This window comes from Phacochoerus africanus, chromosome 4, assembly GCF_016906955.1.
Source record: "Phacochoerus africanus isolate WHEZ1 chromosome 4, ROS_Pafr_v1, whole genome shotgun sequence".
Taxonomy (NCBI): Eukaryota; Metazoa; Chordata; class Mammalia; order Artiodactyla; family Suidae; genus Phacochoerus; species Phacochoerus africanus.
In genome coordinates this window covers 59395603-59412659 of record NC_062547.1, presented here as the reverse complement: position 1 = coordinate 59412659, position 17057 = coordinate 59395603, and the positions used below count along the sequence as shown (strand labels likewise).

At 40.3% G+C, this 17057-nt stretch overlaps 1 protein-coding gene across 1 annotated transcript; it reads right to left on the bottom strand.

The window, feature by feature from the left end:
* Positions 1-7636: 7636 nt before the first annotated feature.
* Positions 7637-16673, bottom strand: LOC125124593 (ferritin heavy chain-like). The gene is made up of 2 exons (XM_047774659.1): positions 16661-16673; positions 7637-8160 (listed from the first exon to the last, which is right to left on the bottom strand). Exons 1-2 carry the CDS (start codon positions 16671-16673, stop codon positions 7637-7639), a joined length of 537 nt encoding a protein of 178 aa, XP_047630615.1.
* Positions 16674-17057: the final 384 nt, after the last annotated feature.

Genomic DNA, 17057 nt, shown 5'->3' with positions numbered 1-17057 from the left:
GTGGGTTTGTCATAAATGGCTTTGGTTGTGTTCAGGAATGTCCCTCTATAGCCACTTTGGTAAGAGTTTTGATCATGAATGGATGTTGGACTTTGTCAAATGCTTTTTCTGCATCTCTTGAGATGATCGTATGGTTTTTGGATTTTCTTTTGTTAATGTGGTGTATGATGTTGATTGACGTGCATATGTTGAACCATCCTTGTGAACCTGGGACGAATCCCAGTTAGTCATGGTGTATGATATTTTTGCTAGTTGTTGGATTCAGTAGGTTAAAATTTTGTTGAGAAATTTTGCGTTTATGTTCATCAAAAATATTGGCCTACAGTTTTCTTTTTTGGTGGTATCTTTGTCTGATTTTGGAATTAGGGTGATGTGGCATTGTAGAATATCTTTGGGAGTGTTCTGTCTTCTTCAACCTTTTGAAACAGTTTAAGGAGAATGGGTATAAGTTCCTCTTTGAATGTTTGGTAGAATTAGTCTGTGAAGCCATTTGGTCCTGGACCTTTATTAGTAGGGAGTGTTTTTATGACATGTTCAATTTCATTTCTAGTGATTGGTCTGTTCAGTTGATCTATTTCTTCTTGATTCAGTTTTGGCAGGCTGTAAGACTCTAGGAAGTTTTCCATTTCTTCTAGGTTGTTAAATTTGTTGGCATATAATTGTTTATACTATTCATGTACTTTTTTTTTTTTGGTATTTCCATAGTATCCGTTGTGACATCTCCTTTTTCATTTCTTAGTTTGTTTATTTGGGTTTTTTCTCTCCTCTTCTTGGTGAGTCTAGCCAGAGCTTTGTCAATTTTGTTTACCTTTTCAAAGAACCAGTTCTTCGATTGATTGATTTTCTCTATTGTTTTTGAATCTCTATTTTATTGATTTCCTCTTTGATCTTTATGATTTCCTTCCTTCTGCTTACTTTAGGCTTTTCTTGTTCTTCTTTTTCTAATTCATTTAGTTGGTGGGTTAAGTTGTAATTTGAGATTTTTCTTCTTTTTTGAGGAAGGCCTGTATTGCTATGAACTTCCCTCTGATCACTGCTTTTGCAGCGTCCCATAGATTTTGAGTGGTTGTGTTTTTGTTATCATTTGTCTCCAGGTATTTTTAAAATTTCCTTCTTGATTTCCTCATTAACCCATTTTTTTTTGTTTCTTCTAGGGCTGCACCCGCAGCATATGGAGGTTCCCAGGCTGGGGGTCCAGTTGGAGCTACAGCTGCCGGCCTATGCCAGAGCCACAGCAATGCCAGATCCAAGCCGAATCTGTACCTACAACACAGCTCACAGCAATGCTGGATCCTTAACCCACTGAGCAAGGCCAGGGATCAAACCTGCAACCTCATGGTTCCTAGTTCGATTCCTTAACCACTGAGCCAGGATGGGAATTTCCCCCAATGGTTTTTTATTAGCATGTTTTTCAGTCTCCATTTCTTTCCCTGTGGTTGATTTATAGTTTCAGGCCATTGTGGTCAGAGAAGATACTTGAAATAATTTTTACACTCTTAAATTTGTTGAGGTTAGCTTTTTGCCCCAGTATGTGATCAATTCTTGAGAATATTCCATGTGCCCTTAAGAAGAATATGTCTTCTGATTTTTTTGGATGTAATGTCCTGAAAATATCGATTAAGTCTAACTTTTCTATTGTTTCCTTTAGAATCTCTGTGGCTTTATTGATTTTCTGTCTAGAAGATCTGTCCATTGATGTGAGTGGGGTGTTAAAAGTCTCCTACTATGATTGTATTCCCATCGATTTCTCCTTTTATGTCTGTTAGTATTTGTTGGAGGTATCTGGGTGTCCCTATAGTAGGGGCATATATATTGATGATTATAATATCCTCTTCTTTTTTTTTTGTCTTTTTGCCTTTTCTAGGGCCACTCCCATGGCACATAGAGGTTCCCAGGCGAGGTGTCTAACCAGAGCTGTAGCTGCTGGCCTACACCGGAGCCGCAGGAACATGGGATTTGAGCTGCATCTGCAAACTACACCACAGCTCATGGCAATGCCAGATCCTTAACCCACTGAGCAAGGGCAGGGATCAAACCCGCAACCTCATGTTTCCTAGTCGGATCTGTTAACCACTGTGCCATGACGGGAACTCCTGTGATATCCTCTTCTTGAATGGATACTTTAACCATTAAATAGTGTCCTTCTTTGTCTTTCTTTATGGCCTTTGTTTTAAAGTCTATTTTGTCTGATATGAGTATTGCAACTCCTGCTTTCCTGTCTTGTCCATTGTCATGAAATATCTTTTCCCATCCCCTCACTTTCAATCTATATGTGTCCTTTGTCCTAAGGTGAATTTCTTGTAGGAAGCAGATTGAAGGTTTTTACTTTTCTATCCAATCAGCCACTCTGTGTCTTTTGATTGGAGCATTCAGTCCATTGACATTTAAGGTGATTATTGATAAATATTTATTTATTGCCATTTTAAGCCTTGTTTTCCGGTTGACTCTATGTATCTCTTTTCTTCTTTTCCTTTTTGGTTGGATGGTTGCCATTTATTTTATATTTGAGTATTTTTTTTCATTTTTTGTGAACGTAATGTTTAGTTTTGATTTGTGGTTGCCCTGTTTTTTAAGTATGTTAACACCTTCCTATATCTGCTTACTTCAGCCTGAAAAATCGTATAGGCTCAAGCACATCATTAAGATAAAAAAAGAATCTATTTTTCTTACTTCCCTTACCTACATTGCATGGTTTTGATGCCTTTTTTTTTTTTTTAACATCTTCATGTCTGGAACTGTATGCTGGTTTATTTAGGTGACTGCTTTTCAATTGTGGTTTCCTCCATCCTAGCGCTTCCTTTTTTTTTTTTTTAATTTAGAGAAGCCCTTTCAATATTTCTTTTAGAATGGGTTTCGTCTTGCTGTACTCATTTAGCTTTTGTTTGCTGGAGAAACTCTTTATTTCCCCTTCTATTTTAAATGATATTCTTTCTGGATAGAGTATTCTAGGTTGCATATTTTTTCCTTTCAGCGCTTTAAATATATTTTGCCAGTCCCTTCTGGCCTGTAGTATTTCTGTAGAGAAATCAGCTGATAGCCTCATGGGGGTTCCCTTATAATTAACTTTTTGCCTTTCTCTTGCTGTCTTTAGGAGCCTCTCTTTATCTTTAACTTTTGCCATTTTTATTAAAATATGTCTTTGTGTGGGCCTGTTTGGGTTCAACTTGTTTGAGCCCTCTGTGTTTTCTGTATCTTGATATCAGTATCCTTTAGATTTGGAAAGTTTTCAGCCATAATTTCTTCAAATATATTTTCAATCCCCTTTTCCTTTTCTTCCCCTTCTGGAATTCCTATTATGCATAGATTGGCCCACTTTATATTATCCCATAGGTCTCTGATATTGCTTTCATGTTTTTTCATTTGAAAAACATGTTTGCTTTTTCATGTTTTTTTCACTTGATTTTATGTCTGCTGTCCTGTTTGGGTGATTTCCATTATTCTGTCTTCCATGTCACTAATTCTTTCCTCTGCATTATTCATTCTGGTCTTTATTGCCTTTAGCTTGGTTTGTATCTCTGTAAATGAATTTTCTAGTTTATCTGACTCCTCTCTATATTTTCTAGGTCCTTTCTGAGGGAATCTGCATTACTGTTCATATCTTCTCTTAATTCCTTCAGTATTTTCACTATCTCCCTTTTGAACTCAATGTCTGTCACACTGCAGAGGTCTGTTTCATTGTTGATTGCTTTAGGTGCATTCTCCATAGCTGGGAATGGGTTCTGTGCTTCTTCATTGTGCTTGTGTTTTTCTTTTTCTTTGAATTTTGGCACAGTCCAGGGTCATCTGGTGGGGCTGGCTTCATGAGGGAAGGGCATGGGCACTGGGAGTATGCGAAGGTGCTGGCAGGCTGGATCAATGTGGGCTGGGCATATGTGCCGAGAGCACTCTAGTGTGTTGGCAGGGCCAGGTCCGTGCAGGCAGGGCTGGATCCATAGGGGCTGGGCTTGGGTGCTGGGAGCCTGCAAGGGTGCCTACATGGCCAGATCTGTGCGGGTGTGGCTGGATCCCCATGGGCTGGGTGCAGGCACTGGGATTGTGCAGGGGTGCCTACAGGGCCTGATTCGTGAGGGCGCAGCTAAATCAGCACGTGATGGGCGCAGGTGCCAGGAGCTCACATGTATGCAGGCAGGGCCAGATCTGCGTGTGTGGAGCACAGTCACCGGGAAGGTGCACTCAGCTCTCTGTGATCCAGTGGGCAAGTGTGCACACTGGGGCCCAAGGAGTTTTCTCTGTTGACCTGCCCCTCCTCCTCTCCCTGTCCCAACAGTGGCGCCTTGCCTCTCCTGCAGACTGGACCTTCTCCCATTTCCCTCTGCCTTGGCTTTCCACTCCCCAGCTTTAGAGTACCACTCACTCCCTCAGCAGTGCACTGCTCCCTAGTCCCTTAGGCTGTCTCTACACCACCAACCCTAGCCAGCTCCCCAGGACTGACCTCCAGAGCCTAAGTCTCAGTGCCCTGTCCCCACCGAATGTCTCAGTCTGCAGTGTCTGTGTCAGTGGTTCGGATGGTCTGTGCATCTCTCACACTGCTTTTTGGATCTCAGACCTGCTGCTGTGCTTTTCTCAGCTTCTTGGAGTTCCATCTGACTCAGCTGATCTTTCCATTTGGTCAGGTGTCTTCCCAGGGTACAGGTTCCTTTTCTCTTTCACAACTCCCTCAGGGGAGTGTTAGACCCGTCCTGATTCCTTTACTCTCTCTCTCTATTTTTTCTTTTGTTCTACACAGTTCTGTCAAGAGTTTCCTGCCCTTTTTGGAGGTTTATGCTCTGCCAACATTCAGTTGATGTTCTGTGCAAATCCTTTTACATGTAGATGTGTTTTTTTGATGTGTTTTTGGGAGAGAGTGAGCACATCCTCTTACTCTTCCACCAACTTGCCAGCCCTCTCGATGGCTTTTGTAGTTTTCTTATCTCTAGTTGTGGCTTTTTCTTTTCCAGCTAGAGAAGTTCCCTTAGTATTGTTGTAAAGGTGGTTTGTGGTGCTGAATTCTCTTAGCTTTTGCTTGTCTGTAAATCTTTTGATTTCTCCTTCAAATCTGAATGAGAGCCTTTCTGGGTAGAGCTCTTGGTTGTAGGTTTTTTCCTTTCATCACTTTATCATGCCACTCCCTTCTGGCCTGCAGAATTTCTGCTGAAAATCAGCTGATAGGCATATGGGGGTACAATATTTGTACAATATTTGTTTCCTTTCCCTAGCTGCATTCAATATTTCTCTTTATTTTTTGTCAGTATAATATCTGTTTTTGGGTGTTCATCCTTGGGTTTATTCTATATGTTTTCCATTGTGCTTCCTGAAATGAATAATTCCTGTCCCATGTTAGGGAAATTTTGGCTATTATCTCATATTTTCTCTAGCCCTTTTTTTCTCTCTTCTTATTCTAGCACCTCTATCATGCCAATGTTGGTGCAGTTAATGTTGTTCAAGAGTTCTCTTAGACTGTCCTCCTTTTTTTCATTCTTTTTTCTTTATTCTGCTCCATGTCTGTGATTTCCATCAGTCTGTATTCTACCTCACTTATTCATTCTTCTGCCTTCTGTATTCTACTATTGATTCATTATAGTGAATTTTTCATTTTGGTTATTGTGTTCATCTCTGCTTGTTTATCCTTTAAATCTTCTCTTATTTTTTGCTTAAGCATTTCTTACAGTGTATTGATCTTTGCCTTCATTTCCCCCCAAGATCTTGGATCATCCTTACTATCATTACTCCAAATTCTTTTTCAATTAGGTTTCCTATCTCCACTCACTTAGCTCTTCTTCCAGGGTTTTGTCTTGTTCCTTTGTCTGGATTATATTTCTTTGCCATTTCATTTTGTCTTTCTGTGCAGATTCCTTTCTGCAGGCATCAGGGTTGTAGCCTCTCTTGCTTCTGATGTCTTCCCCCTTGTGGGTGAAGTTGATACAGGGGCTTGGTGCATGCTTCCTGATGTGAGGGACTTTTTCCTGCCCAGTGGTAGGTGGAGCTGAGTCTTGTTCCTATGGTGGGGTGGGGTTTGTTTCTGGGTGTGACTAGAGGCACCTCTGTGCCTGGGAGGACTTTAGGCAGCCTCTTTGCTGATGGGTGGGGCTTTGTGCCTACCCCATGTGTTTTTTGGACTGGGGCTTCAGTCCTGATGGGTGGGGGCCAGGTTTTTCCAAAATGGCACCTTCTAGAGCAACTCACAGTGATGATTATTCCCAGGGACTTCTACCTCCAATGTCCTACCCCCACAGTAAGCCATAGCCAGCCCCTGCTATTCCATGGGACCATCTAAGACTTGAAGTTTCTTTTTTTTGTCTTTTTAGGGCCACACATATGGCACATGGAAGTTCCCAGGCTAGGAGTCAAATTTGAGCTATAGCTGCTGGCCTACACCATAGCCACAGCATTGTGGGGTCTGAGCTGTGTCTGTGACGTACACCACAGCTCATAGCAACACCAGATCCTTAACCCACTGAGCAAGGCCAGGGATTGAACCTGTGTCCTCATGGATAATAGCCTAGATTTGTTTCTGCTGAGCCATGATGGGAACTCCTGACCCAGGTTCTTATGGAGTCCATTCTTTACCCTGGGACTCAGTGCACATATAACCCTGTGTCCCCTCCAAGAATGGAGTCTCTATTTCTCTCAGTCCCAGGGACTCCTGTGCTCAAGTCACACTGGGCTTCAATGCCAAATGCTCTGGAGTCTCCTCCTCCCAATGCCAAACCCCCAAGCTGGGGAACCTGATGTAGGATTCAGAACTCTCACTCCTGTTGGAGAGCCTCTGTGATATAGTTATTTTCCAGTCTGTTGGTTACCTACCTGGTAGGTATGGGATAGCTTATATCATGAAAGCACCCCTCCCACCATCTCAATGTGGCTTCTTCTTTGTCTTTTGTTGTAGGATATGTTTTTTAGTAGTTTCCAGCCTATTTTATAGATGGTTGTTCAGTAGTTGTAATTTTGATGTTTCTTTGAGAGGAGTTGAGCTTGAGTTCTTCTAATCTGCTAGCTTGTCTCTGATAAATCTATTGCTTTAACTGATGTTTTCTTTATTTCTTTTGAGAGAAGGAAAATGTGGTGAAGAAAAGAGACTTTTCCTCAAATGCATTTTAAATACCCAGCATTTGTACTCTCCTCTCCTTGTGATTACTGTTTTTAACATATTTTACATCTAATTGTTTTGCATATCAAAATTTAAGCTGCTTGTTTTGGATACAATTTTTTTTTTTTTTTAGGGCTGCACCTGCAGCATATGGAAGTTCCTGGTCTAGGGATCCAATTGGAGCTACAGCTGCCTGCCTATGCCACAGCCACAGCAATGCCAGATCTGAGCTGCATCTGTGACCTACACCACAGCTTGAGGCAATGTCAGATCCCCAACCCACTGAGCAAAGCCAGGGATCGAACCTGCATTCTTATGGATCCTAGTTGGGTTCGTTTACCACTGAGCCATGACAGGAACTCCTGGATACAAATTGTTTTACTACATTTGTCTTTTTTTTTTTGGGGGGGGATACCAAATTATTTTATTTGAAGGACAAGTATTAAAGAAAGAACTTAAGTAGATATTTTAGTATAACTTATAGAAAAGGTAAAGGTAACCCAAAGATGCTTTCACTGCCTTGGTGACCAAGGAAGTCACCTCTGTTTCTACAGGAAGCCAGCCAAAGTCTTATTTCTCAATATCACTTTTCCCCAGGGTTTTCTTGTCAAAGAGATACTTTGCCATGCCAGATTTGGAGGCTTCCATCTTGTGAAAGTTGGTTATGTGCTCACCCAATTCTTTGATATATTTCACTTGCTCATTCTGATAGTGATTCTCAATGAAGTCACTTAAATGGGGGTCATATTTACCAGTGGCCAGTTTGTGCATTTTCTGTTGTGACTTATTTACACTTTTTTCCAAGTGTAGTACACATTCCATTGTATTCTTTCCATTCTCACAGGCATCATGATCTGCTTTCTTGATATGCTGAAGGAAGATTTGGCCACCTTGTTGGTTCTGCAGGTTTACCAGTGTCTCAGCATGTTCCCTCTCCTCACAAGATTGGTGAAGAAAGGATTTGGCAAAGCTCTTCAAGGCCACATCATTGTGGTTAAAGTAGTATGACATGAACAGGTAGATGTAGGAGGCATAGAGCTCCAGGCTGATGATCAGATGATGGTCTCTTAGTCCTGATGTTAGTTCTGGTGTGTCTGCAAGGGGATGTGGTCATCATGGCCTCTGGCTGAGAAGAGGCAGTGGCAGCGAGGGTATTGGGGAATTCCAAGGGCACGATGAAGATGTGCTGAGGGCTGCCTCTGAGCACCCAATGGTGGTGGGGACAAGTGCCAGATTCCTCCCAGGCATTGTTGAAGCAGGAAACTGTGGTGACTCTCCTCAAAGACTTTTGTATTTTTATCTCCCTACTCTTTATGATTTTCTACCTTTACTGTATGTTTGCCTGTACCAGTGACTTTTTTTTCATAATTTTCTTGTTTCTAGTTTTGCCTTTTTTTTCCCTAGAGAATTTTCTTTAACACTTGTTGTAAAGCTGGTTTGGTGGTGCTGAATTCTATTAGCTTTTGTTTGTTTGTAAGGCTTTTGATTTTGCCATAAAATCTGAATGAGGACCTTTCTGGATATTGAAGATTGCAGTTTTTCCCCTTTCATCACTTTAAATAAATCATACCACTCCCATCTGGTCTGCAGAGTTTCTGCTGAAAAAATCAACTGGTAGCCATAAGGGAGTTCCCTTGTATGTTATTTGTTGCTTCTCCCTTGCTGTTTTTAGTAGCCTCTATTTTAATTTTGGTTATTTTGTTTACAGTGTGTCTAGGGTTCTGCACTTCTTGGAGTTGGTGACTGTTTCTTTCTCCAGGTTATGGAGGTTTTCAGCTTTCATCTCTTCAAGTATTTTCTCTGACCCCTTTTCTCTCTCTTCTCCTTCTGGGACTAATATAATGAGAACATTAGTTTTCTTGGTCTCCTAGAATTCTCTTAAACTGTGCTCTTTTCTCTTAACTCTTTTTTCTGTTTAGCAGCCTTGATTTCCATTACTCTGACTTCTAGCTCACTAACTTGTATCGTTTCATCTACAATTGACTTCTAGTGTATTTTTCTTTTCCTTTTTGTGCTCAAACTATGTTTTATTTATTTTTTTTTCTAAATATTTTTTTATTTTCCCACTGTACAGCAAGGGGGTCAGGTTATCCTTACATGTATACATTACAACTAGTGTATTTTTCATTTCAGTTATCATAGTCCTCATCTCTGTTTAGTGCTTTATATATTCTAATCCTATTGTGAAAACTTCAAATTTCTTGGTCCGTGCATCCATTCTTCTCTTGAGTTCTTTGATCATCTTTATGATCACTTCTCTGAATTCCTTTTTGAGCAGATTGCATACATCCACTTCACTTAGTTCTTTGGAGATTTTATCTTGTTCCCTCATCTAGAACATATTGCTCTGCCACCTCATTCTGTGTAAGTTGCTATTTGTGTTTTTATACATATAACATGTTAGTAACATCTTTGATCTTGGAAAAATTGTGCTCTATAGCAGGGCCCCTATGCATCCCAGCAGTGCATTCCCCCTTTGTCATCCAAGCTATATGCTCTAGGGGGTTCCTCTTAATAGGGATGCATGTGCCCTTGTGTTGGATGTTTGGACTATGTGGGCAGTTTGGCATGCTTTGTTGGCCCCAAGTCTGGTTAGTTGCTAGTCCCTGCTTTGTGCATATGCTACTAGCTTCTGTTTAGCAGGGCCTGGTCACGAGGTGGCTGGTTGAGGAATCTTAGGGGGTGCCTGGGGCAGGAGATGGCTTACTGGTGGGTGGCCCAGCTCATGCCAGGATAAGGTTTGTTCTGCCTTGTGTAATCATAGTTTTCTTGCTTCTGGTGTCTGCCCCCTGGTAGATGAGTGTTGTCTAGAGGCTTGTGCCTTCTGGTAGGAAGGATTGGTGCCTGTCCATTGTGGGTGGAGCTGGGTCTGGGTCTTCTTTTAGTTTGGGCTGTGTCTAGGGTCTTGTCCAGAAACAGCTGTAAGCTCTTTAGACTTTTGTCAGAACCTGTGCTGATGGGTGGGGCTGTGTCCCCACCCAGTTAGTTGTTTGATCTGAGTTATCCCAGCACTGGATCCTACAGGCTGTTGGGTGGTGCCAGGTCTTGACACTAATGATCCAAGATGTCAGCTGCCGGAAGTGTTTGGGCAGCTGAATGTTCCCCAATATGTCTGATATCAGTGTCTATGCCTTCAGGGTAAGTCCCTGCTCCCCCACCCCACCCCTACAGAAGATTCCCCAAGATCAGTAGGTAGGTCTAGCCTAGTCTCCTATAAAATTACTGCTTTTGCTCAGGGTCCCAGTGCACATGAGATTTTGTGTATGCGCTTTCAGAGTGATGTCTCTTTTTCTCTCAGTCCTGTGTGGTTCCTGAAGTTAATCCCTACTGGTCTTCAAATTCAAATGCTCTGGCAGTTTATCTTCCCAGTGTTGGAACCCCAGGCTGGGGAGCCTGATAATGGGGGCAAAGGACTCTCATTCCCATGGGAGAACTTCTGAAATAAAATTAACCTCCAGTTTGTGGGTTGCCCACTCAGGGGGTATGGGATTTGATTATAACACAAATGCACTCTCCTACCTGTGTTAGTGTAGTTCCTTCCCCCCTTCTTTTTATGGCTGCACCTGTGGCCAATGGCAGTTCCTGGGCCAGGGGTTGAATGGGAGCTGTACCTGTGGCTTACACCACAGTCATAGCAAAACAAGATACAAGCTGCATCTGCAACCTATGCCACAGTTTAGAGCAATGCTGGCTCCTTAACCCACAAAGGAAGGTCAGGGATCAAACCCACATCCTCACAGAGACAACATCAGGTCCTTAACCCACTGAGCCACAACGGGAACTCCCTGCATTTCCTTCTTTATGTCCTAAATTGTAGAAGATACTTTTTGGTAGGTTCCAGTTTTTTTTCACTGATGATTTTTCTGCAGAGAGACGTGATTTTTTTCTTTTCTTTTAATTTTTCAGATAGTTATGATTTTGGTGTGCTCATAAGAGTGAGCTCAGGATCTTTCTACTCTGCAATCTTCACTGCTGTTCTCTCTTGCTCCATTTAAAATTATCTAACTTTTAACATTTTAGCATAATAAGTTCTGGCGTGGGTCTCTTTGGGCTCATCTTATTTGGAACTCTCTAGACTTCCTGAAAATGGATGTTTCTATCATTCTGTAGAATAAGGAAGTTTTCAGCCTTTATTTCTTCAAAGAAAATTTCTTTTTTTTTTTTTGCCTTTTCTAGGGCCTTTCACGTGGCATGTGGAGGTTCCCAGGCTAGGGGTCTAATCAGAGCTGTAGTCACCGGCCTACACCAGAGCCACAGCAACGTGGGATCCAAGCTGCATCTGTGACCTACACCACAGCTCACGGCAACGCCGGACCCTTAACCCACTGAGCAAGGCCAGGGATTGAACCCGCAACCTCATGGTTCCTAGTCGGATTCATTAACCACTGAGCCACAATGGGAACTCCCTTCAAAGAAAATTTCTGGCTTTCTCTTTTCTACTGTTGGGACCCCTCTAAGGCAAAGGTTATTTGACTTGATGTTGCCCCCAAAGTCCCTTAAAATATCTCTACCTTTTCTTATTTTTTTCCTTTGGCTGCTCTGTTTTAGTGAGTTCCATTCCTCTGTATTCCAAGTAATTGATTTCTTGTTCTACTTTATTCAGTATAGTGTTGAACCATTCTAGGATATTTTTCAGTTCATGTATTGTATTATTTAACTCTGTAAATTCTGTTTGGAACATTTTTATATTTCTTGTTTTTTAGTTACACAATTAATTTTATTAATTTATAATTTTGCAATGATCATCACAACCCAATTTTAGCATTTAAATCCCAAACCCCTAGCCCATCCCCCCAACCTGTCTTATCTGGAAACTGTAAGTTTTTCAAAGTCTGTTAGTCAGTATTTGTTCTGCAAAGAAGTTCTTAGTGTTCTTTTTTCTTTTTCTTTTTTTATTACTCAATGAATTTATTACATTTATAGTTGTACAATGATCATCACAATCCAGTTATATAGTATTTCCATCCCACACCCCCAGTGCATCCCCCACCCCCCTTACTGTCTCCTTTGTAAACCATAAGTTTTTCAAAGTCTGTGAGTCAGTATCTGTTCTGCAAAGAAGTTCATTGTGTCCTTTTTTTTCAGATTCCACATGTCAGTGAAAGCCTTTGATGTTGGCGTCTCATTGTATGTCTGACTTCACTCAGCATGATAATTTCTAGGTCCATCCATGTTGCTAAAAATGCCACTATTTTGTTCCTTTTAAAGGCTGAGTAATATACCATTGTGTATATGTACCACATCTTCTTTATCCACTCCTTTGTTGATGGACATCCAGGTTGTTTCCATGTCTGGACTATTGCAAATAGTACTGCAATGAACATTGGAGTACATATGTCTTTGCTATATTTGGATAGATGCCCAGGAGTGTGCCGGGGCCAGCTCAGCAGGATGGGGCTGGAGAACGGGTGCTGTGGAACTTAAGGAAAAATAGTTAACATAAAACAAGACACAGAGACATTTATCTTAGGTAAAGGTGGGAGCTGGGGAACTCAAGGTCTCAGGGACCAAGAGCGCCCTGCCTCAAGAAACCACACTGCTTTTATTGTGCTCTTTAGATGAGATCAAGTGAGGAGTGGCTATGGGTGGATGATACAGTGTTTGTTTACTATTATATAAGTTCTTTTAGTATTTAGAAAGCCACTTAGGTGGTAAAGGGTTAAGCTCTTACTCTGACCTCTAGGCACACAACAGTTCTTAAGCTTAAGTCACTTATGCCTTTAGGTCTTTGCTCTTAAACTTAAGTCATTTACCAGCACTGTGACTGTTTTTCAAAGCAGGAAGATGGGATAAGTAAGACAAGAAGATGGGATAAAGTAAAGAAGGACAAGATGGAGTTTTCAAGGAAACATGTCTTGCAACAGGAGTGGGATTGCTGGATCAAATGGTAGTTCTATTTTTAGTTTTCTGAGGAATCTCCATACTGCTTTCCACAGTGTTGTACCAATTTACTTTCCTACCAACAGTGTACTAGGGTTCCTTTTTCTCCACCCCCTCTCCAGCACTTATTGTTTGTAGACTTTTTGACAATGGCCATTCTGGCTGGTGTAAGGTGGTACCTCATAGTGGTTTTGCTTTTCATTTCCCTAACAATGAGTGATGTTGAACATCTTTTCATGAGTTTTGTGGCTATCCATATGTCTTCTTTGGAGAATTGTCTGTTTAGCTCTTCTGCCCATTTTTTGATGGGGTTGTTTGTTTTTTAGTATTGAGCTGCAGAAAGTGTTTATAAATATTGGAGATTAATCCCTTGTAAATTGATTCATTTTCAAATATTTTTTCCCATTCTGTGGGTTGTCTTTTTGTTTTGTTTAGGGTTTCCTTTGCTGTGCAGAAACTTTTAAGTTTAAGTCCCATTTGTTTATTTTTGTTTTTATTGTCATTACTCTAAGGGGTGGATCTGAGAAGATGTTGCTGTTGTTTATGTCAGAGAGTGTTTGGCCTATGTTTTCCTCTAAGAGTTTTATAGTGTCTGGTCTTCTATCTAGGTCTTTAATCCATTTCGAGTTTATTTTTGTGTATGGTGTTAGAGGTGTTCTAATTTCATTCTTTTACATGTGACTGTCCAGTTTTCCCAGCACCACTTATTGAATAGGCTGTCTTTTCTCCATTGTATATTCTTGCCTCCTTTGTCATAGAAGAGTTGGCTGTTGGTATGTGGGTTTAATTCTGGGCTTTCTATCCTTTTCCACTGATCTAAATTTCTATCTTTGTGCCAGTAGCATACAGTTTTGATGACTGTAGCTTTGTAGTGTAGTCCAAAGTCAGGGAGCCTGATTCCTCCAGCTCCATTTTTCTTTTTCAGGATGTCTTTGGCTATTCTGGGTCTTTTGTGCTTCCAAACAAATTTTAACATATTTTGTTCAAGTTCTGTGAGAAATGTCCTTGGTAATTTGATAGGGATTGCATTGAATCTGTAGATTGCCTTGGGTAGTATAGTCATTTTGATAATATTAACTCCTCTGATCCACGAGCATTGTATGTCTTTCCATCTATTTGTGTCATCTTTGATTTCTTTCATCAGTGTCTTATAGTTTCCAGAGTACAGGTCTTTTGTCTCTTTAAGTAGGTTTACTCCTAGATATTTAATTCTTTTGGATGCTGTGGTAAATGGGATTGCTTCCTTAATTTCTCTTTCTGATCTTTCATTGTTAGTATATAGAAATGCAGTTGATTTCTGTGTATTAATTCTGTATCCTGCGACTTTGCCAAATTCATTGATGAAATGGCAAACTCTAACAGGTTTCTGGTAGTCTTTAGGATTCTCTAGGTATAGTATCATGTCATCTGCACATATTTGCTTCACTTCCTTTCCAATTCGGATTCCTTTTATCTCTTTTATTTCTCTGATTGCTGTGGCTAGGACTTCCAAAACTATGTTGAAGAGTGGTGACGAGAGTGGACATCCTTGTCTTGTTCCTGATCTCAGCAGGAATTTTTTCAGCTTTTCACCATTGAGAATGATGTTAGCTCTGGGTTTGTCATATATGGCCTTTATTATGTTGGGGTAGGTTCCCTCTATGCCCATGTTCTGAAGGGTTTTTATCAGAAATGGGTGTTGGATTTTGTCAAAGGCTTTTTCCGTGTCTATTGAGAGGATCATATGGTTTTTATTCTTCAGCTTGTTAATGTGGTGTATCTCACTGATTGATTTGTGGATATTGAAGAACACTTGCATCCCTGGGATAAGTCCCACTTGATCATTTTGCACAATCCTTTTAATGTATTGTTGGATGTGGTTTGCTAGTATTTTGTTGAGGATTTTTGTTTCTATATTCATCAGTGAAATTGGCCTGTAATTTTCTTTTTTTGCAGTATCTTTGGTTTGGTATCAGGGTGATGGTGGCATCATAGAATGAGTTTGGACATGTCCCTTCCTCTGCAATTTTTTTGGAATGGTTTCAGAAGGCTGTGGGTCGAATTGGAGCTACAGCTGCTGGCCTGCACCACAGCTACAGCAAAGCAGGATCTGAGCTGTGTCTGTGACCTACACCACAGCTCATGGCAATGCCAGACCTTTAACCCACTGAGCAAGGCCAGGGATTGAACCCACAACCTCATGGTTCCTAGTCGGATTCATTCCACTGTGCCATGATGGGAAGTCCTCTAAATATTTAATGCAATTCGCCTGTGAAGCTATCTGGTTCTGCACTTTTGTTTGTGGGAATTTTATAATGAGAGTTTCAGTTTCAGAACTTGTTATTGGTCCATTCATCTTTTCTATTTCGTCTTGATTTCTCCTTTTAAGGTTGTTAGCAGTTGCCCTATGTATTGAGGCAATCCTATGTTGGGTGCATATTTATTTACAATTGTTATATCTTCTTCTTGGATTGATCCTTTGATCATTATTTAATGTCCTTCTTTGTCTCTTTTAACATTCTTTAAGATCTATTTTGTCTGATTTGAGTATTGCTACTCCACCTTTCTTTTGATTCCCATTTGTGTATAATATTTTCTTCCATCTTCTCACTTTCAATTTGTATGTGTTCCTAGAAGTGAATTGGGTATCTTGAAGATAGCATCTATATGAGTATTGTTTTTATATCCATTGAGCCAGTCTGTGTCTTTTGGTTGGGGCAGTTAGTCCATTTACATTTAAGGTAATTATTGATATGTATGTTTTTATTGCCATTTTATTGACTGTTTTGGATTTGTAGTTGTTGCTCTTTTTTCTTCCCTCCTCTTGTTCTCTCCTCTTGTGATTGGATGATATCTTTATTGTTGTATTTGAGTTGATTTTTCTTATTCGTGTGTGTATAAATTGTAGATTTTTGGTTTTCAGTTATGCTGAAGGAGTCTTTATATACATGATTGTTTTAAGTTGTGTGTCTCTTAATTGCAAGTTGCTCTCTAGTGTTCTTCATTTGTACATTCCTCTTATCACGTTTTCTAATTTTGGTAGCATATTTATGGGTGGATGAATTCCTACCTTTACTCTCTATATGTCTTTACTGGTGATCCTTGTCATTTATAGTATCATTGTTCCTAGTTGTGGCCTTTTCTTTTCTGCCTAGAATTTCCTTTAGTATTTGCTGTAAAGCTGGTTTGGTGTTGCTGAATTCTCTTAGCTTTTGCTAGTCTGTAAAGCTTTTGATTTCTCCTTCAATTCTGAATGAGAGCTTTGCTGGGTCAAGTCGTCTTGTTTGGAGGTTTTTTCCTTTCATCGAATTAAATATATCATGCCACTCCCTTCTGGCCTGCAGTTTCTGCTAAAAAATCTGCTGATAACCTTATCAGGGTTCTCTTGTATGTTACTTGTTTCTTTTCCCTAGCTGCTTTCAATATTTTCTCTTTGTCTTAATTTTGGTCATTTTGATTAATATGTGCCTCAAGGTGTTCCTCCTTGGGTTTATTTTATATGGTGCTCGTTGTGCTTCCTGGATTTGAGTGAATGACTCCTTTCCCATGTTAGGGAAGTGTTCAGCTATTATCTCTTTGAATATTTTTTTCTGTCCCATTCTCTCTCTCTTCTTCTGGCACCCCTATAATATGGATGTTGATGCAAATAATGTCCCAGAAATCTCTTAGACTGTCTTTGTTTATTTTCAATCTTTTCTGTTCTGTATCGGTGATTTTCACTAGTCTGTCCCTTACCTTTCTTATTCATTCTTCTGCCTCCTGTATTCTGCTGTTTGTTGCTTTAATGAATTTTTTATCTCAGGTACTGTATTTCACATCTCTGCTTGCTTAAGCTTTAAATCTTGTATGTCTTTTCTCAAACTTGCTGTAAATTATCAATATTTGCCTCCAGTTTATTTCCAGTCTCTTGCATCATCTTCAGCATCAACAGTCTAAAGTCTTTTTCCTGGAGGCTAATAATCTCCGTATCACTTAGCTGTTTTACTGTAGTTTTTTCTTGCTCCCTTAGCTTAATTATAGTTCTCTGCCTTATCATTTTGTATAGGTTTTTGGTGTGGTTTCCTTTTTGCAGACAACAGAGTTGTAGCCTCTCTTACTTCTGATGTCCGCCTCCTTTGTGGCTGAAGTTGGT